The 26862-nt window shown below is 40.0% G+C and overlaps 1 protein-coding gene across 1 annotated transcript in view; it reads right to left on the bottom strand.

Annotated features, from left to right (window-relative positions):
- Positions 1-26862, bottom strand: part of SPTBN5 (spectrin beta, non-erythrocytic 5) — a 98731-nt gene that overhangs the window by 50273 nt on the left and 21596 nt on the right. Inside the window, exons 17-34 of the mRNA XM_063332736.1 lie at positions 26568-26855; positions 25680-25926; positions 24676-24815; positions 23573-23672; positions 22512-22682; positions 22254-22418; positions 21274-21500; positions 20514-20700; positions 19040-19240; positions 17750-17866; positions 16973-17136; positions 15303-15435; positions 14374-14519; positions 13523-13637; positions 11437-11547; positions 10095-10274; positions 5854-6057; positions 4477-4626 (exon numbers count right to left, since the gene is read on the bottom strand). Of these exons, the coding sequence (XP_063188806.1) occupies positions 4477-4626; positions 5854-6057; positions 10095-10274; positions 11437-11547; positions 13523-13637; positions 14374-14519; positions 15303-15435; positions 16973-17136; positions 17750-17866; positions 19040-19240; positions 20514-20700; positions 21274-21500; positions 22254-22418; positions 22512-22682; positions 23573-23672; positions 24676-24815; positions 25680-25926; positions 26568-26855 (3046 nt within the window). The remainder of the gene's footprint in view (positions 1-4476; positions 4627-5853; positions 6058-10094; positions 10275-11436; positions 11548-13522; positions 13638-14373; positions 14520-15302; positions 15436-16972; positions 17137-17749; positions 17867-19039; positions 19241-20513; positions 20701-21273; positions 21501-22253; positions 22419-22511; positions 22683-23572; positions 23673-24675; positions 24816-25679; positions 25927-26567; positions 26856-26862) is intronic.

The following is a 26862-nucleotide window of genomic DNA, read 5'->3' as shown; positions in this document are numbered from 1 at the left end:
TGGGAAAATAGGATCCAAAAATTATGGGATGACAGAAGCTGCTTTCTTACACACGTATTTTGCAGATCTGCAAAGTGAAATACACGTGACTGAGCTTTGCCTCAGACACAAAAGTCAGAAGAAACACAAGGGGTAGAAAGGTTGCTTATACTTGTTTGTCTGATAGGAATCTTTTTTGAAAGTGTGTTTGCTTTTGTCCTTTCTGAAAGCAGCAAATGACATTATTCCCATTGGGAAAGTGGCTTGGGAGTCTTCAATTGATGTCTTGGCTGAATACTTTTTCAGAGCGTGTTTGAAAGGACTGCTTTCCTACCCGCCTGCCTGTCTCCCTAGGGAGAAGTCTTGCGTTACTATGCAGCCACATTTTAACTCCATATAGTCGTAATAGAGCTCCATCCAAAAGGAACAGATTCCTCTACCAATAGCTCTTCAAATGCAGAGAAGTAAAATACAAATAGTCACTCAGGAACCTCAGTTCACTGTCAAATTGTATATACTGATCCATAAGGCAAAAGACAGCTTTGCAGTTCTTGCTATTTCTCCCTCACTTAGATGGGAGTCCTGCAGCACAAGAATAACCTGTTTGAAGAATGATCACACTTAGAGACAGGAGAACAAAAGAAATGGGGGATATTCTTGGAATACAGGAAATCTAGCTGTAGAGGAATCAGAACAAAGTTGCCATTTCTTCTGCCCCTCTACTCTGCTCATGTGAGACCCCACCTGGTGTACTGCATCCAGCTCTGAAGCCCCCAACATAAGAAGGACTTGGACCTGTTGGAGTGGGTCCAGAGGAGGGCCACGAAGATGGTCAGAGAGCTGGAGCACCTCTGTTATGAAGACAGGCTGAGAGATAGGGTTGTTCAGCCTGGAGAAGAAAAGGCTCCAGGGAGACCCTATATCAGCCTTCCAGTATCTGAAGGGGGCCTACAAGAAAGCCAGAGAAGGACTTTCTACAAGGGCATGTAGTAAAAGGACGAGGGGTAATGGCTTCAAACTGGAAGAGGGTAGATTTAGATTAGATATTAGGAAGAAATTTTTCACTATAAGGGTAGTGAGGCACTGGAACAGGTTGCCCAGAGAAGTTGTGGATGCCCCAACCCTGGAAGTGCTCAAGGCCAGGCTGGATGGGGCTTTGAGCAGCCTGGTCTAGTGGAAGGTGTCCCTGCCCATGGCCATTTAAGGTCCCTTCCAACCTAAACCATTCCAAGATTCTATGATTTCTATTCAGGGCCAGGCAGCACATGTTAAGGAAGGACTAGAAACCATCAGAAGGTAAATTCCTTCCATAAAGAGCAGCAAATGAGCCTCTTCTTGCAATGATTTGCTTTCTTTATTGATTTCATCCCATAAATTCTCCAAAGATACATCTTATTTTGTATGTAAACACATGTTTCTATCTTCTCATCAGCATAATAGCCTAAACCTGCATCACTCTGTATCTATACTCACTGTGGACAGACATTGCTCTGGACACTGAGGTTATCACCAACATTGCCAGGTCTCAAATCAGTAAAATTGACTTAAAGACAGTAAAATATGATTTTAAATTAGCAGGTAGCAGTGGAATTTGTGAAGTACAGCTGAGATGTGCTTTCATTGATACTCTTTAGCTCTGAGGCAAGCTGATGTTCCTCGGGCAGCTGCCTTTTCTCATGGTAGTTTTACTCAGTGTCAGCTGTGGGTTAAAAACAAGATGACAAGAACGGACAACACAGGAGTGAGTTATCATGATGGAGGAAAGCTAGTAATTCCTGAAAGGAAAGCTATGCACAGTATCGGCCTGATTGGTGCATCGAGAGTAGTGAAAATTAAAACTCATCCTGAATGCTCAGAGCTTACTGAGGATCTGTTTGTTTGCATCCTTGGATATGAACAAAATCAGTGTCTCTTCTTCGACCTAACAGCACTTATATGTTTCCTGGATTAACTTTGAGCATTAATACATAACAGTCTCTTCCAGGCATTGTGATAGCTCAGCGATGATAGGGACAGTGTCAGTGAAGGAGGAGACATATGGCTGACTGATATCCGGATACCAATTTAGAAATCCATGGTGTTCTGTAATTTCTCTTGTAGACTACAGGTAGATACTTGGTCATTGACTACAATATCAGAGGTATTTTATAACAGAAACTCTGTGAACACGCAACTGTAATTCTTTACATGCACAGACCTCTCACAAAAGCAACAGTTCTTCAAACAGTTGTAATCTTCTGAAGATTAAATATAAGCAAAAATGAGAAATAAAATGTTTATAAATTTGCTTTCCATAGCTAGTGTTCTTTTCTACTTGAGTGCTCTTCAAAAAAAAAATAAAAATCAGATGCAGTGGGTGGTGGAAGTAACATAAGAACATATGATGACTGTGAGTCCCTCATTCTCTATACCTATATGGACAAGACCAGCTTGTCATTACACCCCTCTGCTTATTTTCTTGTCATTCTCCCTGACTATAAAATACCATTTGTATCAAGGGGTGCTTGGAGGGACAGACAAGTACTCACACTTCACTGTTCCACCTTCTGAACCCTTACAGTGAGAACAACTGAGTACCGGGCTCCTTAGAAGTTCATAGAGAAAATGTTACAAGAGAAAGATTCTGATAACAGAACTGCTTTTCGTGGTCTTCAAGGTCACAGCCTTCATTCTCAGGCTTTGCCTTGGCTGAAGAAACTTGTGGTAGAGGCAGGCACTGTGGTCGATCCTACCAAGAGAATTTACCCAGTCTGTGATGAACACTTATCCCTTTTGTGGCATCTACCTCACAGTATAGGGCAATAGTAAATTCATATGTATTTACCTCTGAGGCACATACAGCAAAGCAGATGCCATAGTCACCGTACCTCTGCATGTTGGCTGATCTCCATTTCATGAAAGAAGAAAGAATGCAGTGGCCAGAATTTTGTAGAGTTTACAGTTTTCCTGAGGACACTCCCCATGCAGCAGCTTAGCAATGATGTATCACTGCTTGGTAGGGACTTGAGACAGATATAATGCAAATTGTGCCATTTGCTAATTAACCAACAAATAAACATTTTTAACAGGCAGAACTATGTAATATTTTATTCCAGAAACTTGAACCTAGCTGAAATTCTCTTGGTTTCATGTTTCGGCACAAACTCAGAATGCAGGCCATACTTGCCAAGGGTGCCAGTTGTAGGGAATTATGAAGACACGCATTTCCTTCACAGAATGAGTAGCAGAAGGCTTCAAGCCCATGTGTCCCAAAAGGCTTCAAGCCCATGTGTCCCAAAAGGTTTCAAGCCCATGTGTCCCAAAAGGTTAAGTATCGCTTCAAGGCACAGCTCAGGGTCAGTTTTCCAGCAGATTTAGTGCCAGTGGCAAAGCACTGGTGGAAATCAGAGCTCAGCACAAACCAAGAGACATATTATGCTGCCAGTGGTCTTGGAGAATTAAGAATTATTTTTCCTTAATATGAAATGACACAGAGGTACAAACTCCTTCAACTTTGCTTCAAGCCTTCCCTTTGGCAACCTTCAATCCATAGATGTGGTTTGCATGCCAAGTCTCAGCCCAGTTACAGCAATCCATCAACCCATTAATTTGCACAGAGTGACTGGAAAAGACTCCTGAATTCTGCACTAATTTTTATAATAGCAAATGTCGGATCTCAAGCTGGAACCTTTTTGAATAGTTCCATGAATCCAGGAAAGTGCAAGAAAGACAAAATACAATTTAATATTGGTGAAAAAAAATATCTATTTCAAGAGCTGCAAAATGATCATAATATGAACATCGTTCTGTCTATTTGCATTAACTATATCAGCCCTCTCTTTTCATGAGAGGGCTTTTTTCACTACCTCATCTTTCTCTACTGCATCAAACAGAAACTAATATTCCTTACAATCAAATTCTTTTGTAGTTGTTCTCCACACTGCTATCAACTCCCTTGAAAAAATGAGAAGTCAGTTCCTTTTCCTGGATTAACTCACACTGCCAACATTCATTTTCCACTAGTTGCATTTCCTCAGCACTAGCCCTCAGCCTGGGGTGAGGTTTCCAGCAACACCTGCAAAGTAATCTCCCTGTCCTACTTGAAACCCTCTTTACAATTTCCCTTCTCTCTGAAGCCTACGAAACATTTTGCCGGTGGTTAGCAGTTGGTATGCTGCAATCTGCTTGTAAAGCTGACTAATACTGGGCTGTTGTCTCCCTCTTCCGTTGTGACTCTCATCTGTTAGCTCATATGTTTATTTGCAAAAATTATCTTTCAGGCAAGAATCATCTTTTTGTTTCTGGTTCTGCACCCAAGCCCCATAAGAAAGGGGGGTCTTGTGCACTGCTACAGTCTCCGAGTGATACCACAATGCAAATAACGATAAAAAGAGTGTCTTTTCTATACACAGGCCCAAGGGTTTTAAGTTGTTGGTGACAGTAGTGCCCCTTTTAATTTGGAAGAGTTCAAATGCTTGAAAAGTGTAACTGCTTATTTCAAGTTTATAATTCACGTACCTCCTGTGAATTCAGGAGCATGTCCAGGTGATCCCAATCCTTGTAGAACATTTGTTCTTGGTGTATTTTCTCCAGCCACTCCTTCTTCTGTTTCCATTCATTGTATACATTTTTCTTCTCTTCCAACAGAGCCTGTAGTTTCTGCTGAATCTGAATACAATTTACAATGAAAAACTTGTGTTGGTCTTTATACCCCATGGACCAGGGTAAGGTGGGAGGAGAAAGGATTAAGTGGAGTGGTGCATAAGCCCCTTAAATTGCAGCAAAATTATCAAACAGGAAAAAGTAAAACAAGTTCTAGCACTTATATTTGCTCAGAGAGATAATCAAAGGTACCTCTTTTCAGGAATGGAGGAACACTTCTTAGAGAATATACAGCAGTCCAAGCCAAGAGCAAAGGTAGGTAACTGTTTCTCAAATGTACCTTCTAGAATTAAATCCTAATTCTCCATTATCTTTAGTCACAATGGTGCAATTACAGCACTTCAAATTGGGATAGGACAGATACTTAAATAAGTTACTAACATAGCATATTCTCCTGATCAGTTAATACATGCCTCGATGTTAGACTTCATGGCATTTCAGCCTCCAAACTCTATATCCACAGGCCTTCTAGAAATGATTTTTTCTTACATTTTTCTACAGGCAAAGGACTTTACAGTCACGAAGATCTCTAGTTACTATAGTAATACATTGCAATATTCAACAAATTTTCAGTCAGATGGGAGAGTAATTTGCAGAAACTGAAGTTTTCTGAAAATAGTCAAGAGACGTGGTAATGAATTGTCAGGGGAGAAGTAAACTAGTAGGTACTGGAGAAGTAAAAAATGCTGTGAGAATCTTAGAAGCTATTTGTCTTGAGTAAACTGACATTTTGATTTCCACCTTTCATTGCCAGTGAGTTAAATATACCAGCATTATTCATTACTACAGAAAATGTTTCAATTAATCTTTAAAGTCGTTCATATATTTGAGTGTTTTCATTCTTTGGTTGACAGGTTTTTGTCCAGCCTGGTCTGGTATGGATATAACACTGTAATATGAAGACTAGTATTTGTGTGGAAACCCAACTTTGGGAAGTGGGCAGAATTATCTCCATTGCTCAGAACATAGCAAACTTCTCAAATGAGCCAAGTTTTGCTGCAGTGGGCTCTCAGGAGACGCCAGCACTCTTCTACTGCTGAAGTAGGAAATGGAATAGATGTTTTTGTGCGCAAGCTAGATAACACACTGAAGCAAACATAGGTCATGCATATGGATATGTGTGAGTGTACACGCACATTCGTATGTTTATGGTGTGATACAGTATAGAATGATAGTTATATTGGTGTTGAGTAGCTGAATGTGTGTGACTGAACTCAAATGAGTTTCAATTACCTCTTCGGATCCTGTTTCTTCATCTTGCAAGAGTGATTGTCCTAGCTGTACGACATGACTATACTTCTCTTCTCGTGCTTCAATCTCTGCCAGTAGCTGTTGATGCTGGGTAAGTCTAAGGCTGCTAGTAGATATGTCCCGAATAGTCTCCTTGGCTCTCATTTCCCTTATTATTTCTGCTGTCCATGAGAAATAGTCCCAAACCTGGAACCCAAGAAAATGTGATAGTTGAGGTTAGAGCTCAAGCTTAGGATATCAGACAGGAAAACCGCAGGCTGACTGTTCAACTTTAAGGGAATAATAGGTAAAAAAATCACAGATAAGAATGGAAATATTTCATTAGGGCTTAGAGTACTTCTGTGAATTTTAATAAGGGTGGATAACACGACTGTAGGAATTTCTACATATTGTGTTAAATCATACACGTTTTGTAATATAATCAAACTGTGTTATATCACATCAATGACAACATGATATAATTTATTACCCTTTAGTCCATCATTCTTTAAGTGTTTTCTGGTGTTATTCCTTCACAGAGGATAAAACAATATCACCCTATTTTTCTGTGACTTATCTTTGGCTAATACAAGTCGATTTGAAACTTAAGTTGTACACATATTCTAAAACGAGAGTGAGAATTTTCAGGTGAAAAACAAATGAGCTCACTCTAATAGACGCGGAATAAAGGCAAATCACAGGTAAGAAAAAATTGCTTAAGCGTATCAGGTATGCAAGATTAATCTCCTGGTTTGTGGAACTATGACTGAGATTGGCACAGAAACACAATTGTGGAAGGAACAAGGATATAAAGCCAGTTTACTTTCAAAATCTGAGGTACTGATAAATGCATTTACAGTATCTTAAAATGTACGCAGCATTTAGCTAAGGCAATTATGAGCAAGTAAAATCTTAAACAAATCTCAGAATTATTTTCTGATTGTGACTGAAGAGACTTGAGCAAGCAAAAATAATTTAACATTTTCTGTCTGTCTTTCTCTGCACTTGATTCTGCACCTTCACCAGTCCACTTTAGGCATCTCATTTGAATCTTTAATAGGTGGTGTGCTCTTACGTGTCAGTTGGTAAAAACTAGGACTGCAAGGGACTGTACCAGCAATTATATAGGATGATTAATTAATTTTTGTTACAGTTTAATTTTGTTTGGATTAGTTGATTAAATTCTGAGGTGGTAAATGGTCTTTTAGTTTTCTGAAAGTGTATTTTAAAAGACTGTTATGTATAGTAAGAGTTGAAGAAAAATGCTCTTTTACTGCAGAGAACTAAAAATTTTCTCTTGTGAATTTTCCACTGGAGCTTGTGGCTTTTCCACTGAAGGAAAATATGTAATGGAAAAAGTTTCTTGCCTGTTCCATTTTACCCATGGATTTTTATCCCTATCATCAAAATTTTGTACAGCTCAAATCTGGCTTGTGAACCATCCAGCCAGGATAAAATAGCTTCAGAAAAACACTGCAAAGTTGAAAACGGCCCATCTGCAGACCTAAGAGTTTAGGCTTTAAAGCCAAGACACTTCTTTTATTAAAGCCAGTGAACACAGCTACTAAATGACTCTTCAAAAGGACTGTTGTCCTTTTAAAGGGTCCCACGTAGTGCACACGTGTTGGCATCATTTTGATTTGCAAAACTAATTCACACACAGCTGGGATGTCACTATAGACACTGACATTGCATCTGGCACTGCAAATGTCTAAGAATCCCTGAGATTTTAGGCTAAGCATTAGGAAAAAATCCATAAATCTCAGGATATTTAAGGCAATGGAACAATTCAAGAGCCAATAATAGGTTATTGGACTGCCACTGCCAGCAATGTTTAAGGATAGACTAGGCATCAGTCTGCAGGAAACTCCTAAGCAGAACCTCACTGAGGCCATGCAGATCCTAGTGCAAACTTCAGAACAAGAACCTCAAACATTCAGAAATACTTTGAGTCTATGTCTCAATTCACCTTCCTTGACAGAGTTTCTTGGAAGATTTGTAGCCCTCTACTGTTACTGTGTATTGTCAGTTAGGGTCAACTCTGCTATTTAATCAGACTAAAATCATACTTGATGGGATGCAAGGAGATGCAGTAGCTGATTGTGCAAAATTGTCTTTTCGTGGAAGGGATGATTTGTTTTTGTTTCACTTCTGCGTACAATTTCATAATGAAAAAGACCCATGGACACCATATGAACAATACTAATGAAAAAAGTACACTAAACAGCTGTGACTAACATTAAGTTTGTAGACCTCTTGGCAGGGCTGAAAGAGGAAAGGGAGCAAAGTTGTCTCTTTGCACTCTGCAATTTGGGGTATATTCTGCAGTAAAGCTGCTCTAACCTACCCTAGAGCTACTGAGATCCTTACAGTCATTAAGACTTGTCCCATCTGGGCAGAAAGATGAGTTTACCAAATCTGCGGAACCAGATCTTCACTTTTTCAGGAATTATTGTCAGGAAAGGAGGTGAAAATTGAACGGCTCAGGGATACTTCTTGCCAGCAGACTGACATCAAAGATACAGGGTGATGCCTGAGGCATTATCTCATCTCAGCATGTCACTGAGAATACAATCACCTGGCTTTGTCATTTTGTTTTATGATGTTAAGAAAGCACATTAATGACTCATTGCTTGTAAATTTACCAATGCAGATGAAAGGGCACACTGCCAGAGTAAGAAATGGGCTATAGATTTGCCATTCAGATCACAGGATGCATCACAGATTTCAGAGAGAACTCAAACCAAAGGTATTTTGTACGGTTCCAGCAATAAAAAGAAAAAAGCACCCCCACCAACAGGACATTTTCTATCTGAAGTCAATAACTAAATTTATGACATAAGTTATGAAAGAAATCAATAAGAAAGTGAACTCTCAGTGACTATGTTTTAACAGACAAATCCAAGATCCATCTCCTGATGAAGACTCCCCCAGGCTGAAGACTTTCAGAATCTAATATATGTTAGAAGACTACACAATAGAAGAGGACTATGTTGTTCTTACTATCAACCTTAGATGACTGTCAGAAAGACAGTGGACAAATGAACCTTTCGCCTGCATCAGCAGACCCACTCTAATTTTCCTTAAGTCAAATTCTAATTCATTTTATTTCCCCATCAACAGTTCTGCACAAGATAATGGATTCTTAACAGTTAAAAACCAAACCAAACAAACTCTCAAAAAACAAGAGTGCCATAAACACCCTACATCTCTAACTGTGCAACTAGACAATATATTTTTGGATTAAATATAACATGTAATGCTGGATTTAACACTTTTAAGAGACTTAAAGTGGATTACCCTAATGTACAGAAGCATCTCATGCTAACAGAAAAGCATGATGCACACTCTATTGTGGTCTTGATCACAGCTCACAACCTGAAGACAAACTTGTGGGAAGGTTTTTTTCCAGGTGAGCATATCCTGGATATTCTCCGGTTCCCAGCAAACACGGAAACAGAATGTGAACTACTTTCTTAAACTATCTTTAGTTGACACTGAAGTTACGCCTGGAATAATTCAAGAATTCAAAGAATGTAAAGGTATTCTAGAAATCTACATTAGCAACTTTCTTCATGATAAAAGAGGGCACCCTTGCTGTTTTAGTACCTGCTAATGCAGCACTTGCAGCAATAATCTACTAATTTACAGTGGTGTGGCTCAAGTGCCTTCGCTGAAACTTCTGACATTTGCATATTCTGTGGCAAAGCATAGCTCAGTGACCTACTGAGTTCTTTGGAGAGAAAACGACTGTGCATTGCAGATGACAATATCATGCTGATATACGCATGTCACTATGTTTAAGCAACTTGAGACATTACTGCAAAGACCACAGTTCTATTTGATACATTCCATGAAGTAAGTTAAGTGAGGGATATTGCATGCACTGACAGAGAGAGAACAAACTTTTAGCCATTATAAATGGGAGTCTAATATCTATTTTTATTACTCAGTGGGAATTGCAGTCTTTTGACTACTGCTACTCATGCAAAGTGATGACCATTTCTGAAAACTATCAATTATCCCATACACACTTGGATACAGTCTTCCCTTCCCACAGAAGGATCCTTATTCTCTAACACCTTTCTAAATAGCTACAAGCACTTAAGTACTTGATTAATAACACAGATAGCACCTGTAGCCTTTTACATTAACCTTTGCAGCTTGGAAGTACACCTATGGTTCACATACATTGAAGGCAGCTTTCCCCTGTGTACCAACAGACAGAAGCCAGAAGTGCTTACGTGTGCCTGAAACTGGTAAAACTTGTATGCTTGTTCCAGAACTTTCTTGCGCAGTTCCACTTTAGACTTCAGGGCCTTCCAGTTGGTCACTATTGCCTGCTGCTTTGCTTTCAGGTCTTCCACCTGCTTCTTTGAGCAATGGGTCAGCACATGATCTGCAGAGTGGATCAGCTCCTGCAGCTATACACAGGGACAAAAGAAGAGAGAGTCATAGAGATCGAGCTAATATCAGAAAAGTTATGATAAGGGCTATGTTAATTGTATATGAAACTACAGTTTAAGCAACATTTTCTGACCTAACTTTTCTCATGCTAAACAAAAGCTTCCCTGACTTCAGTTCTATGGAATAACAGTGACATCCAGTGTTCGCTAAGGCTCATCACAATGGTGTTTTTTCAAATAGGCAGGCAGATTTTGTTTCTCCTTTTCACTGTACCATTTATTAAATGAGTAATGCAAATAATAGCTAACCATACCTTGTTTTCCCCAGTGACCGTATAGATTAACTGTGACTACATTCTCCTCATGCATATCTCATGCTCTTTAATCTTAAAAGTAACAAGCAGCAGGTGGGATCAGTTCTAGTGATATCTGCCACAAGGCCAAGATGTGAGGCCACTCATAAATGATACTGGGATAACTACTTCAGTAATCTTAATATGACACATGCTGTTTTAACTGTACCATTACATTTACTAAACAAAGGAATGAAGAGAAAACTCACACTATTTTTATTGGTCTAGTTGAAGCTAAGCGAATCTCCTATATACAAGGAAGCTTTCTAAACAACAGCTGTTCTCATGAGCTGAAACTTTTCACAAGTTTGTATAATGAAACCTTCCTTTTCACAGTCTAACTCCTACCCCTCTAAACTTGTTGAAAATTCCAGACTGCTGCCCCATCATTCCTTCTATAATTCTCTATACTTATTCAATGCATTTTGTGTTCAATGAATATTCCATTTCTCTGCACATAAAACAGATTCTGGACTTTTCATTGTAATCACCCTTAACACTTTGAAGAAGGGGGTAAACACACCGTAAAGCCTGGCATAATCATACATTTCAAACAGTGATCAAAAATATCCCTGTGAATCACTTAAATAGTCAGTGCTCGTTACAATATCTCCCTTATTTGTAAGGTTTTAAATGACGTACTTCATCATTACCATCAAACCTTGAACACACTAAAAAAGCAGAAGACTAAGGAAGATCCTTAGAGATTTCCAGGTTCTCAGAGAGAGCCTGTAATAATTTGGTTCACAATACCAAATTATTACTATGATTATCTTGGAAACTTGAATTTTGTCCACACATTAAAGACCACAAATGACTTTCATTACCTGCTGCTCATTCCCAGAGAGCTCGTGCTCCAGGGCCACATGGTTCCGGAGCTGGGTTTGCACACCTCTCATGTCTTTAGCAACATCATCTGGAATACTTTTAGACTTCTCCTGGAAGGAAGAAATCAGAGAAAGCTTTGTAACTTTCTACTTCCAAGCAAAACACATCACAAGCCTACTTCAGCAATTTTGTGTAATGCAACTCACATTGCACAGTTAAGAACATCCTGGGTTACTCAAGTATGATAGGTAAAAGGAAGCTGGAAAAATTTGTCATAGTACATCTGTCCTAGTAACTCACTTGTAAGTGTCTTAGTGATTAAGCTACCCAACTGGACCGAGAGAGATATTCAGTCTTTCCTCGATCAGACAATATAGAATGTCTTCCAGGCTTTGAGTTGAGAGGCAATCTTGAATAGCTACTGCAGTGACATATAGTGAATTCTTAAAGTAGCATTAACAACCAACAGTTTCAGGCCATCCTTTGCGATACAGGTGATCTACCTGTGAACCCCTTCTAGATAAAAAATTAATTACGTATGCTCAGGAAAGATCAGTTAAAAATGGCATATATGCAAAGAAAGATTACCATTAAGATGAGAGAAACAGAGAAACCATCACATAAAAGGAGACTTAAACATTTATTTAGGTCAACAAAGGTTCTGAGTTTAGTTGTTACACAGACATGCACTGGGAAACAGCAAGCAAAAAGAAAAGGCACTTCAGCTGAAGGACAACACTGTTGCTAGAATAAAATGATTAGAAATTTGCTCCAGGTCAATTTAGGTGAAAACTAGAAGAACATTTCTAACCATTGGATAAGTACATTTCTGTAACAGATTCACAAGCTGGTTTGGGATACCCACAACACATCTTGGTAAGGTGCTGTAAAAGGAGATACATGTTGTAGTTGCCTGTGATATGATGGCACTGGCGTTGGTAACTTAAGCAAGATCTTCTAGTACTATGTTTCTATAAGAAATGGCTTTCCTTGGTAGACATCTGACCAGCGGGTACACAGGAAGGGACAGGCAAGATGACTGAACTGTCCTCCCACTCAGCAGAGAAGCTTATTAACAAGATGCTATGCAAGAGGTGTGTATTTGTTTGCCTGGGCCAAAATCAGCATGGTCAGCGAAGTGTTTCTGAACTATCCCTTGTCGCTGCCACAGAATTAGCTACTTCATCATTGAAGTTAAATATGCACCAGGTTCTGAAAACCCCAGCTGGTATACAGTGAAATATTATGATATTTGATTTTCCATTCATGACAGGGAAAGAAAACAGGAATAACAGAATAGTTGAATAAGGCAGCCTCTGCCAGCACAAGCAAGTAGAAAATCTACTGCATGTAACCTAACAAAGCCCTGTTGCCTTGCAAACAGTGCAAGCTCTGTTGGATTGCCTCCTCCTGTACGCATTTGTATTATGGAAACCACACCTCTCATTACAGCAAGGATGTGATTTCACCGTGAAATTCTTCAGGATGCTCAGATAGAACAGCAGCCTGAAGATTTTCATTGGGACTTCTCCCTGCAGTTTTCACGCTGGGACTGTTTGAGATTATTGCCAGTAGTGGGCACTGAAATGAAAGGAAAAGTTTTTTGGCTCAGTTTTTTGCATCAGGTCACACAATTGCCTGACAATTTCCAGGCTAACGGTCACTGTAATCCAGACAAATGCCTTTTTCACAAGACAGGTCTTTCTTCAGCACATAAAGCTACAATAGTGTACAAAGAAGAACCAAAATGAGGCAGTAAACAGTTTCTTAGTCAGGCCTGATGACTACAAACAATATTACTATATGCATTGCACTGTGAGACAACTTAGTTCAAGCCCTGGTCTTCTCAGCTTATCTCACAGATCAGCAACTCTAGCTGCACTTGGTCTCACCAATGGTTCTCATAATCTGACCGGTCAGACGTCTAAGGATTACCCAGGATTTCTTTTTTTTAACACCATGAGTAATCACATAGGTTTCTTAGCGAGTTTTTTTTAGAAGTCAGCAGTAAGCATGCTGAGAATCATCCACAAATTAAGTTGAAATGAAATTCTCATTATATGAGACTTTCCCATTATTTTTTACCTCAATATGGGCCAGAGCATCTGTCAAATCTTGGTAACACTTGTGAATCGTCTCAGCATCTCTCAGTCGCTCACCTCGTAATCTGGCAATTTCCAACAGCTCCTCCCAGGAGTTCCTAAAAGGGAGGACGAGGAAAAGAAACATGTAAAACATTCAAACTAGGAGTAAAGGAGATTAACAGTCTGAAGAAAGACTGAAAACAAGACCTCCTCTTACTTTATTTTTCATTCCTGACATTAAATTCTACCTGAGTGATTCTCTGAAGGGCAGCATGTCCTTCACTCTACTCCGTCCATGCCCTCCTGTCTGCTCCAGGCACTTAAAGAGATGGTCCTATATAAGGGCGCTCCTCTCCAATATGCTTTTCAGGTTTTATATGCAGGACTTGGAGGACCGAGTAAGACCCTACTATTCCTTCATGCTTCTCTTTTGGGCCACTTTGGACTGATGCCAGACATAAAAAGCTCCGATTAACTCAGTGTTGTCCTGCAGGGCAGTCATAGGATTCAAACTCAAAAATCAGAAGCACCAAAGAAGCAACTAAACTTCTAGCCTTTCAGTTAGGTGATCCTGTTTCAAAGGGCAAAGGAAGTTCATTCACCCCTTACTTGTAAAACACCTCTGATGCAATTTACAAGAAGCCAAATCAGCAAGCAGATAATGTCTGCATTATAGTCATCTATTTTTAAATGAGGCATGGCAGCAGCTCTGTTCCAATGAGCAAACCACATATTTTGCAATTAGAGAATTGGGACGACATGCCTTATCCTTTTCTAATTCCTTCTCACTTCCTCGTCCTTGAGAGTGAACTGAAAGGACAAAGCATTATAGAGCTAACACAAGTCTCCTACCTTAGCTCTTTCTGCTTCTGCCGAATTTCCCGGGCCTCAGAATGTCCACAGTTCAGCAAGTTGTCTGCCAGCTGCTGGCAAGCCATGACTCTCTTCCCGGTTGCTTCCAACTGGTGTCGGAATGTGTTATATTTGGCACAAAGTTGCTTTTGAAGGAAAAACAACAACAACAAAAAAGGCATTTTGAGTGCCCTCTTTTCCCAAACATACCTGCTCAGCTATCAGAGCACAGCCAAAAGAGAGCTGATCATATTTGGAGATGGAGAAACTGCAGAGAATGACTGGATTTTACCTCCAAAGGCTATGAGGAGCTACAAACTATTAGCAAAACATGAGGTTTGTGATGCAGATGGGAGGCAGAAACACTATTACTGGGTATAGAAACAAACATCCAATGCACAATAGATTTCAATTATTAAGTGATATGTTTTCACTTCATGAATGCAAATGTGTATTCAGTACTACAACTGAATAATGCAGTCCAATTTTAAGACTTAGGACACAAGATATTTTGAAATAAATTATAAAAATGAGGATTCTGAATGGCTATTGATTTCTAATGGGCTGACATTAGATTAGTTTCTGTGCTATGTGAAGAGGTATAGCTGTAGATGTGCATACACACTGAAATATCTGATTATTAAAAATAGAAAGGAGTTGCTCTCTGAAGGCGTAGACATTTTAGCATGCAGTTGTTTCACACAGCTCAGCCCCCATAGTAACAGGATGTAAGTGTTAGGCAATGCTGCCTGCCTGTCATATCGAATCAATCCTCCCACCCACTCTTCACCCTTTCTCCTCCCGTCTCCTAGTTATTTATTCTTATTTCTTACTCTGTCTTACAAGGTTTCAAGGACAACCTTAGAATCTTTTACGGTCTCACTGCATACAGTTCGGTTGACTTATGATCTGTTACTCAAAAAACTGACCAAGACATGTTCATAATCATTTCCATAGTCTTCAGAGCTGGCTGTTTGTTTCTGATGAGTGATCCAGTCTTGCAGATCTTCATATTCTCGTATAAACTCATGCAAGACAAGAGTCTCATCCAGCTTCTTCCCTCTGGTAGGGGAAAGAGACAAGACAATACAATTAGACCAAAGAAACACAAGAGGAGGGCAATCAGTAATTTTCTTCCTATTTATCCACAAAATGTTTGCTTGTTTTGTTTTTGGGGGTTTTGTTTTTTGGTGGGTTTTTTTTGGGGGGCGAGGGTGGGTTGGTTGGTTGGTTTTTTACCTTCCCATAAGAATACCCTTGGTTTTTTTCCAGATCTGTCCTGATCTGTCTTTCTAAAAATAACTGTGGTACTTATGGAAATGAGAAAGAAATCTTTCTGAGGATGGTGCCCCAGGAAGGCAAGTGCTATGAAAGCCATTTTATGCAATTCTGTTCATATTGCCTGTTCAGCAAAATTGCTGCAACCTGACGCATATTTCTGATCATCTAGAGTATCTTACAATATAGCCTGACATGTTACAGGCCTTCCACAGTAAAGAAAATACCAATTTTCCAGCTTCTAACAGCGCCTGGCCATTGTGCAAATATTCCAGGAAAGATGAACCTGGCTTCGCTTTTTGAATCACAAATGGTCACCACAAGAGATGTAGCCTGCTGAGAGAGTCCAGCCCGCCAAGGGAAATGCAGACCAGAGGTACAAACCAGAGCACCAATGAGGCACCATGAGACCCAGGTTAACATCAAGCATGAATGAACACAAAACATTTCTGGGTTCAACACACACAAGCACTTTGATATTTCTAGATTGAGTATTCATTTTTCTGAACTTTTCATTCACAGGATTTTCTATTGATGCTTTTACTTTTATAATTGTAAACAAGAATAAAAACAAAAGATAAAATATCAGGATTTCCTCTAGGCTTAATTATTCTAGTATTCAGATTCATTGATTTGTTACTCTATTTGCCGAGCCCCATTCCTTTTCTGAGTGAAATTTTTGTGGGGGAAAAACCTAAACTGTTCAGACATTTGTTCCTTCCTGACAACAAACCAGAAGTGTTTAAAAACCCTGTATACAAGTAAATGGTCCTGTTGTAAACATCTTACTGTAACAATAACAGAAAGGAAATGAAATGAAAAATAAATGACTTATTTAAGAATAAACCCCTTCCTATACTAGCACAACCACTGGGCATAAAGATAAGTGTAACTGTAATTATCTGCCTTCTGCTATGTAATGAATTAAGTAATTTTCAAGCAACATTAAGGAATTCTTTTAAAAACATTTTTTTCCTTTTGATAGTAGACTCCAAATACCACAAAGGCAAGTCAGAATCTGGCATCTCCAGTCACTTTACAGGAGGACGATGAAGGGTAAAGAGGAAAGCCGGGGGCTTCAAATCCCTAATACGTAGCAAAACTCCCTGAATAAAATGTAGAGTTCTCGCTTAGCAACAATGAAAAGCTCATAGGTGCACAGAATTCTAATACAGAAACAAGCGATTGCCTAAATACAACTGAAAAAAGGGGAGATAATGGATATGATCTAAATTACAGTGAGGTAACTGGAAATAACCTTTATTGACTTCACTGGGCTTTGAATCAAACCTAGGATCCAAGGGGCAGTTCTAGTTTATACCTTGCTGCTGCTAGTTCCTGCAACTCCTGGAGTCTTGAACGAACTTGTTCCTTTGGTGCATCAACCTCAACATACTGGATGGAGCCCAGAAGAGGAAGAGTTTGGGCACTTTCACTCAGTTCTTTCATCAAATTTTGGTAAATGGCAATCTCATGCTCCAGTGCCTGGCAGAGAAAAGAGTTGACTGAGAGCCAGTTTTCCAACATACACACTGTTTGAACTTTTGTACCAGCCTGTGATGTAGGCATTGAGATATTAAAACAGGAGAAAAACTTTCTGGAAGCATGTGATGTTTCCAGGACTTGATCCATTTTAGATCATTTTCTAGCAACTTTTTCTTGAAAAAAAGTGTACACAAATTCAAACAAATTATGTGAATAAAGACAATGAGAAATTCCTAATGCACTATTAGGCAGATAAAAGTATTCCTGGAATAATACACTATCTCTATCTTTGATTTTAGATTCTAGGGAAAAAAAAAAATAAGGCTTCTGCATGCACCTGTTGAGGCTGAAAAGCAGATCTCAGTCAGTTTAGGCCTCAGAAAAATAAGATGAGAATATTCACCATTCTCCTTTTTCCCCAAATTACATTTTTTCCAACCATATTAATAAGCTGCATTGAACTCTTCTATCAGTCCATTCACACATAGACACACATCAATGTGAAATATCTTGTAGATGGATGGATACTTAAGTACCAATGAGACAGAAAATTTTACAGCCACAGACAGACCAGAAGATCAGGCCAGCACACAGAATTGAAGCAGAGAAATACCTTATGTTTCTTGAGGAGTTTCAGTGTTCCATCTTCATCCTTACCATAGTCCTTGCTTGTCACAAGTGGATGTTTTTCTGCTATCCAAGCCTCCAGGTCTGAAGTATTCATTAAAAACTATCAGTTAAAGAGAAAGCAAATTAGTTTCTACCTCAACTTTCAAAATACTCATGTCATTTATTTGACCTAATAAATTCTAAATGCACTGTAAGATTTACTGTGATGTTTTATTAAATAACAAATAAAGAATATTTAATCCCAAGAACTACTGTTCCACACTGTTGTTCTGCCAAGTCATATGAAAGGGAAGGAGGCCACAGATGGAAGACTTCAGTGCAGGATAACTAAGGTCTTCTCCAGGCATCAAAGCAGTAAGTTTCAAGTTGTCTCACTTCTCTTTCTTCACATCACTATCCTTACTTGACTTTTCCTTTACCTTTACCCCTTTACAGGGGCTAACTGTATAATATCAGTGTGATATTTTCCCTTCACCTTCCTGAGAAGGTCAAGTCACCTATAAAAATCAGGCTTCATAAAGCCAATAGTATAGACAGCTGTATAGACGGAGTAAATAAGAGCCACATGACCAAATTCCCCAGGGAACATACTTTAGGTCGGCCGTGCAAATGCTGTTTACGTCTACAAAACTGCATGTGTTATCTGAAGAACTGCACTTCTGCATGACCGACTGATGACAGAAAATGTGGACTACCAAGATAAATATTTGCAGGCAATTATTTTTTTTTTTTAAACAAACTAACATAATGGGCCAGTATCCTGTTGAAAATAATAGGGCTGAAAGTCCTAACTCTGTCAGAGTGAGAGAGTGTTATCAGTTACTCAGTATCATTCTGTTGCCTGGACCATTGTTGCCTGGATCAGGCAAATATTGGATGGCACGAGAGATCCTGTCTTTTCTGAATTCCTTGTCATAAGTCTCCAGTATGAAGGGTCAATTCAGGATCCATTGCATTACTTAAGTCAAAGCCTCAGGCTGTATAAAGATATTGAGAAAGGAGATACTACTAGGAGAAATGTGTCTTCTACACACAACCATAATCTTAGTGCTCTGAATGGGTACAGAGTCCAAGGCAAAACTCTAGAACAGCAGTTCTGGACTGGGGGCTGCATTCAGCTATGCAACCCAGCCCTCCATTCCCATGAGTCTGGCCTCAAGCAACTGAAGTGAATATCAGTCCCAGCAAAGCTGTTTTGTTATTCACTTTAAAACTTCGGTCCTCTTGTTTGTCTGAAGAAGCTACTGTGTAAGGACTTTGCTGTAATTTGTACCTCCTGGAAGCCAACTGAGTGCTGCAGCTGCTTCATCCTTTCCTCACAGGCCTTCTCCAAGCCCTGCCAGGCAGTCACGAGCTCCTGGCATTTCTCACTTATTTTCTGAGCTGATGGATGCTGGCCTACAACCATTGTCTTTCCTTTATCCAGGACCCGCTGGACTTGCTGTTTGTGGGCATTCACTTCTGCCTGCAGTTCCTGATAATGACATAAAAGAAAAAATAAGAATAAAGGAAGAGTATGTGAGGACAAAGAAAGTCTATGTGCTCCTAGTCCTAATCAAAACTGCCAGCTGGTGACAGTGGGCAGAGTATAGCCAGTGGACACAAAGACTGTCTGTTTCTACAACAGTTGCAGCCTCAGCCACTGGTCCTAGTCCTGCTTGTACAATGCTCTGCTCTTGGTGCTGCCATTAAGGGAGGAGATAGGAGTCCGTAAGGAGGCATCAGACATCCCTTAACTTCCCTACACACTCAGCATTACTCACCGAAGTCCTCAGCTTAGTGCTCTGGCATGGTTCTACCCCTTCCCCTTACCATATACCTGCCCCTTTCCCTGCCCAGCAGCCAGGGGAGCATCTCAGGGTCTCTGCCCAGAGATGGAGCAGAACAAGGGATGAGACAGAAAGGTGGGGGATTCAGAAAAGAGTGTTAAGCTGCTGATGGAAAAATAAAACATCCCAGATGAGTGGCCTAGAGGATGATGGGAAGAGAGACATTGTCAACAGTACCATGAAAATCATTAAGAGTCCTGCTCCATAAAGCCTCCTCATTGGTCTTACAAACTTTCTCATGGAATTTGCAATCCAGATACTGCAAAATCAGTGTTGCCTGTGGTGCAGGGCAGCTCTGAGGTGCCCCTCGGGCTGTTGAGGAACTGCTACAAAGAATCGAACTCTCCAGAAATCAGAGTTAACTCGTCTTTATAAATATATTGACTGTGGCTTGTTCAAACCATTTTACAAGAAGTACACAACTAAAATAAACATTAAATGGCTGTTTAGTGGTTTCTTAGAGAATCTAGCATGCACATACCTCAAGACTGCATGTATAACGAAGCAGCAAGCACAGAACTAAAATAGGATGAGCATAAAACAGTCAAAACATTCAACCCAGATCAACCCAAAAAGCAAAAGACTTGTTTTTCCTATTTAGTGTGAGGTACACTAGCTTTCTATTCACTTTTAATGGAAAGAAATATAAAATTTCTCATAATAATAATACTTCAAACAGGACTTTTCATGTTTCCTCTGAAAATCATCACCACATTGCTGACTTCTCTCAACTCACTGGAACCATTTTAGCTTGGCTAGTGCTGGAAACAGTGAATGTACTAATTGAAAGTGGGGCAACACATTTTGCTTGCAATGGCCTTCCTGAAGGTAAAGGAGAACAGCGCAGGCACTGGTTTGCAGACTGAGGTGAAATGCAATGTGCCAACATGCTATAATATGCTTGATTAAATGAGTTACCTTGTGTTTTTGCAACAGGCTTTGAGCCACATCCAAGGACTTCCCACAGTTGGTAGAATGGGCAATAGGCAATCGCTCATTAATCCAGTTCAGTTCCATGTCATGATAATGGTAGAACTCATAGAGATCCACTGCAGCTTCCAGCAACTTACGCCTCTCATCAAGAGGTGCTTGCAAAGACTCAAACCTAGGGGTCATCCATTAAATATATGTTAAAACAAAGCTTTATCCTGATTCTTCCAAGGGAATTAGGCTATGATACCACTGTGAAGATTAGAAAACACTGGACGCTTCTTTGCAATTAAATTTCAATGGTTACTGCTGGCCGCACATACAAGAATCCCTTCTCCAGCAGGCTACTTTGGGCAAGTAGACATATACAATAACACTAAATGTAAGCAGAGGAACAGTGATTTACACTTTTGAAGTCCTAGGCTTCTCCTGTGATGTTTTAAGGAACTAGTCACTATTGAATGGTGGATCCCTGCACCTCTTAGAACGCAGTGGATTACCTATGGGTAAGCAAAGGACTAGAGGAGGAGCGCAGCAGGCAGTAAGCAAGGTCCAGTAATAAAGGCTGAGGTGGGTCAACAGGTATCTGAGTAGGTGCAGATCAAAGCACAGTTGTGGTACAACTGGGAGGAGAAATCATTCCTGAATATGGGTTAAATCTAACCATCTGAAAGGCATTTTCTAGAAGGTAGAACAAAAAATGTTATTTGTCACAAGGGGTGGAGACAAAAAGAGAGTGACACCTCACCTTTTCAGATATTTCTGTGTTTCATCTAGAATCCTCTGGGAGTCAAAGTGATTGGTGGCCATTTTCCTTGCATGAGATACAATAGAGTTCATTTTCTCTGCCAGCTCACGTGTCTCATTTTCCAGCTGTCTGTGCTGCTTGAGTAGATCACGGCTGGAGCGCAAATCATGGCCTGTCTCAGATTCCTGAAGAACTTTCTCAATTTTCTCTATCTTCTTTTTGGCATCCTGCCAGGAAAAGATTACGGCACACTTGTACTGACCTTTCAACATCATTTTCTTTCACTCAGACCTCCCATGACAGCTTTTGGGACACAATTTTTAAATCCATAAATCCTTTCTTGGTAACATGATGGCCAGGTGTCTCTAAGAGGCATCTCCTGGTAATATTTTACTTTGCATACTATTTTGGAGTACTCTTCTCTCTGAGACACTAAAGCACATAATTAAAAACAGTCTCTTTGAACTATCTGCAGTGACATAATACAAAACCATCCATCTTCAAAGGCTTCAGGTTGTAGCTACAACACAACAGTAGTTCATTGACATACTGGTATCAAAAGAGCTTCACAGCACATTGTTCCTCTTATACAATTTGCCTGGATGCCAATGTACTTAATATTGTGCAATCTCTCTAACCCCCAAACTGACTCCAAGCAAGCAGTTATGTTTGCACAGCATGGATCCTTGCAGAGGGTTTTGACTGTTTTCCCAGTACAGGTTCGCTACACAGATGGAGTGCTGAGCCCAAGTTCAACAGCTTTGCACCTTGGTGCTGTGCTCGCTCCGTTACCCTGCTCGTAGCTTTGGAGTGAGCTTGGTCAGTGTTATATACAGTTTCTCCTGAGACTGTAGGCAAAATGGACACCTTAAAATACACTTTCATCTGGATGGTATCCTGTTCTTTTTTGTGAGAACCACATGACAGAGGAACCAGGCTCCTAGGCAATTCCTCCCCTCTGTTCCCCACCACTCCCTGACCTGGAGCAGTTCCATGAGCTGTTCTTGCTGCCCAGCTTGTCTCAGCTTGTCACCTCTCTCTATCATCTTGCCATACAATTCCTTCCACTTCTTTTGAAGTTCTGACATCTTCTCCTGGATAGAAACTGCAGCATAATGGTTGTCTTGAATCAGTTGATTTCCTTTCTGGAGAAACATAGCACATCATTTTTTTTGAGCAGATCAGCATCTGTGAAGTCTGGGACAAGATGGAAGACTTAGCTCTAAAGTTGCCTTCACCTTTATCAGTGTTGCAAAGTGCTCCTCATTAGCCATCATTTCCTTCTCAGCAGCCTCATGCCACTTCAGTTTGCGTAGAACATTTGTTGGATCACGATAGGATTCATCCGATGCAATCTTGTACTTCTCTTCCATCCATATCAAAAGCTCAGCAGCATCACGATTAAACTCCTTACAGAAACAAACAGGATTAAATTGATTTGACACCAGTTTCTGTGTGGGTTTGCAGCGCATCCTTGCTGTTAGGATCACGTCCTGATTTTTTTTTCCTAACAGTTAGGAAATGTGATATATTTTTATATAAAAATTATTCTACATAGTCAACACTCGTAATTGAAGAGGTATGATCTTGAACCATTGATGAGTTTTTAAGCCCTCAGAGTAATATTTCAGTCCCTTTTTTACCACATTTACTAATCTGTTGCCTTTAATTGTCAGTGAAGGTTTGCATTTTCGATACACTATTTTAACCATAAGTGGTAACGGTCACACAGAATCACAGAATCAGAGAAACACAGAATGGTAGGGCTGGAAGGGACCTCTGGAGATCATCTAGCCCAACCCCCTTGCCAAAGCAGGTTCACCTAGAGCAGGTTGCACAGGAATGCGCCCAGGCGGGTTTTGAATGTCTCCAGAGACAGAGACTCCACCACCTCTCTGGGCAGCCTGTGTCCTCCAGTATAACTTTGCATCTCAGCACTGGAAGCTAAATTAGGTGCCAAAAGTACAGTTACTGTAAGTAACTGTGACAAACTATTAAGGTTCATAACAGTAATAAGAAATGAGCAGAATAAAATTGTCCAATAGACAAAATATTCTGTTTATATTTTTTCATTCAATATCTCCTTTTTTTTTTGGTATTTTGCTGTGGTTATGGCTTTGTAAGATTTATCAACAGTGCTCCACCCACTCCCTGGAAAGTGAAATTCTCTGTCTCTTAGGCAAACAGAAAGTGAGCTGCAGTACGAATGCTCAGCAGTTTGACATTTGTCCCATATTAAGGCAAATGATAAAATTACTTCACACATGCTTGACCAGATCTGCAGTATCAGTCCTTTTACCTGCAGCTGTAGGGAATCCAACAACCTCTGTCTTCTCTCAGAATTGCTTTGTACCAGCTGCTCCCACCTTCGCCGGAGAGTGACCATTCTCTCTTCAATACTACCAAAAAAAACAGGAAGTCCAATGCAGTACTAGTCATATTGGTTCCCCTTGGTTGTACTGTAGTCATGACTGTGATATAAATGGAATCTAGTTCAACACCTCTGTTAACAGGATGAAGGGATATACGTCCCTGTCCCATGCCCATGCTGGATTCATCTGGAAAGCAGCTATTGCTTGCTAGCTGCTCTGGACTTTCCTTTTGTATGGCTGTGTTACATTACCAAATTGCAGTCAGCTATGTTTAGCTACAACACCCAGACCTTTCTCTTCCCCAAATATTCCACTTCAACTGATATTTTTCTTGGTGATGCAAGTGCATTGAGGCTCTGGAATGGCCTTCTAATGGTAGTAGTGCTGGCAAGAAATCAGATTTTAAGAACAGATTTATAAATTTGTGAAGGGAATTTTCAAGACATTATCACTTGTGATCATAAGAACATGGTCTTTTTGACCCACGAGGTCTATTCTGACCCTATATTTCTAATTCTTGTTTGTACGGAGGTCCCCTTACTAGATCTCAGTGGCTCTAGCACAGTAAAGGAACTACAGATGATAGTCCAGCTTCAACAAAAACATGAAGGAGTTGCTCCTGATGAGTTATTTCCTTGTGACATCTTCTCTAACTTTAAACAGCAAATATTAATTCAAATTTATGATACCAGTAAATGAAAGAAAATTTGTTTTATGTAGGCATTTAATGAGTTTACATTAAAGAATTTTTAACACTATATGTAATTTATGGTATAAGGGGAATTATTCTAGCATTCTGTCAAATGCCACTTTTAAGCTAAAGCATTTCACTTATTTGTCCTGAGAGCGAGAGCACAGGAAGTTCATATTTTTTTGAAAAAATCCCTTCACCCTCCTTCTCCCTCCCTATCCAGCAGATCACAGCTCGGAAGTCAACTAAATACTGGCTCAAAGAAAGTTTTTAACCTCACCCTAATCACACTGGACCATTTATTAAAGCTAAATAAAAAAGGAAGGAGTTTGGACTCACACATGAGATGCAAAGTGTCTATTCTCTATTAGGTTCACCCCATTTTCATTAAGTGCTTCAACTCGTCTCTTCAGCACCATCAGCACTTGTTCAAATTGCTGATGTTGCTTCAGCAGGCTTCGAACAGCATCTACATGGTCCTGTATTTAAGAAAGAAAATTCGATCAAGCTTTTTCTTGGTCATATGTTGTTTCTGTAGCAATGAAAAAAAAAAGTTGGACCTTATTTTCCCCCTTTCTCTGTCAAGCAGGAGATATAGTGTACATTTTACATATGCCTAAGGATGTCCAGGGCTATAAACAAGCTGCAGGTGTTTAGGTTTGTATCATATCTGGTTCTTGTGTTCAGTGTTTCCACTATGGTTCCATTTTCACCTTTTAAGAAAATCTTAAAAGAGTTAATGCCAGCACTCTGGCACATCTAGGTATATGCAAGACGAAAGGCCATAACTAAGTAAAAATTTGTTCCACTTAGTTGACGCAAAAGTATTGAAGTATCAGTTTCAGCTGAAAACAAAAAAGATGGTGAGATACCACAACTTCCTCCTTCCCTGATCTTGTGAATACTGTCTGCATTTGTTTTTTCCCTTCATTTGATTTAATGGTCAATACTCAATGAAAACAAAAAGCTTTATTTTTTTAAAGTTGGGTTTTTACTTCACCAAAAAACCTATTAATTGTGTTCAAGCAGAAATCTTTTTTGTCTTAATGGTTAGCCATCAAACTGATGAGTCAATTATATATAAGCCATCAGACATGTACAAACACAGCAACAAATCACAACTCCAGCTGGTTTTCAAATTTTTTTCTGAGAGATAATGAGCTTCGTTTTCATTAAGATGAGTAAGAACATAAGAACATTAATAAGAACCTGAAAGTCTAGTTTCCAAGTATTAAAATGCCATGACCATAAGAATAAGGAAACTGATTTAATTAAAAAAAATTTTGCCACTCCCTGGATGGGGAGACAAAGTGGGAGAAAACAAAATCAGCTGCTGTACGTACCCCAAGGTCATTTCCCCGGAGAAAGGCCTCATGGCCAGAGAGGGCTGCATTGATACGGTCTCCCTCCCTGTTGAACTTCTGCAGTTCCAGTCCATCCTGCAGCTTTTTCCATCGCTGTTCCCACATTTTCTCCAGCTCTTTGTTCTCCTCAGCAACTCTCTCCAAGGACTGGTGGACATCTACGGTCCTGTCATTACTGGGTTGTTCGTGGATTACTTTGTGCCCTAGCTCTTCCAGCTGCACAAATCTTCCCAGAGTCAAAAAGAAAAGTGAGACCTCACTGCATGAGGGAATATGAATTCTCTTTCATCACAGCTCTTGGGTATTTTGGCAGTGCCTAGACATTAAGCTTCCCCTCCCCCCCTTTCACTCTTCCTGCTAGACATGGTTGTGCACTACAAAGTGCAGCTGGTTGGTTGGTCAGGGATACATGCCGGAGGCAGTAAGTAAGATTTCCCCATTTCAATTGAAAGCCCATATAAGCAGGCTTTCTCATTAAAAAGGAGAGGAGTGACAACCCAGTGTCTGTAGCTTCATAATAGTGCAGAAGGAGAACTGAAGATGATGGCAACTGGAGGCATAAGGCCTCAGAAGGGAAGGACTGGGAGAAGAACTCAAATGCAGATGGCACTATCCAAGTGTCAGGAGAGCTTGAGGAATACTACTCCAAACACACAGGTCCTTCATCAGCCATCAGGAGAACTATGCAAAAACTAACTGGATTTTGCGTTCTGCAGTCTCCTTTTGACACTACGTTTCAAGAGTATTTGAATAAACTCTCGGCATCACTTTTATACACAATTTATATGTACACAATAGACATGTTTTGTCTTCACAGTACTGTTGTCATATGACCCCACTCTGCCCACCCTGATAGAATCTCTCTACCTTTCTTTCTGAGACCTAATTTCTTTCAGCAGATCCTGGTGTTCCTTCAGCAATTGCTCTGCAGAAGCCACATCTACACCCATTTCTTCACTGCTCAGTTTCTCCCGAATGCCTTCTGCCCATAACAGGAGCCTGCGGCTGTCTTGCAGGAAGAACTGTTGATTTTGGGCCCGCCGCAGAATGTCCCGCTTCTTTTGGGTCTCCAGCTTGAGCTTTGCCAGAAGCCTCTCCATGTTCTCCACCTGCTCGGTGATGGCCCTGCTCTCTGCAGGGTTGGTGTCCTTAATCCTGCAAG

The sequence above is a fragment of the Chroicocephalus ridibundus genome, chromosome 4 (genome assembly GCF_963924245.1).
Source record: "Chroicocephalus ridibundus chromosome 4, bChrRid1.1, whole genome shotgun sequence".
Lineage (NCBI taxonomy): Eukaryota > Metazoa > Chordata > Aves > Charadriiformes > Laridae > Chroicocephalus > Chroicocephalus ridibundus.
This window is presented reverse-complemented; position numbering and strand designations above follow the sequence as displayed.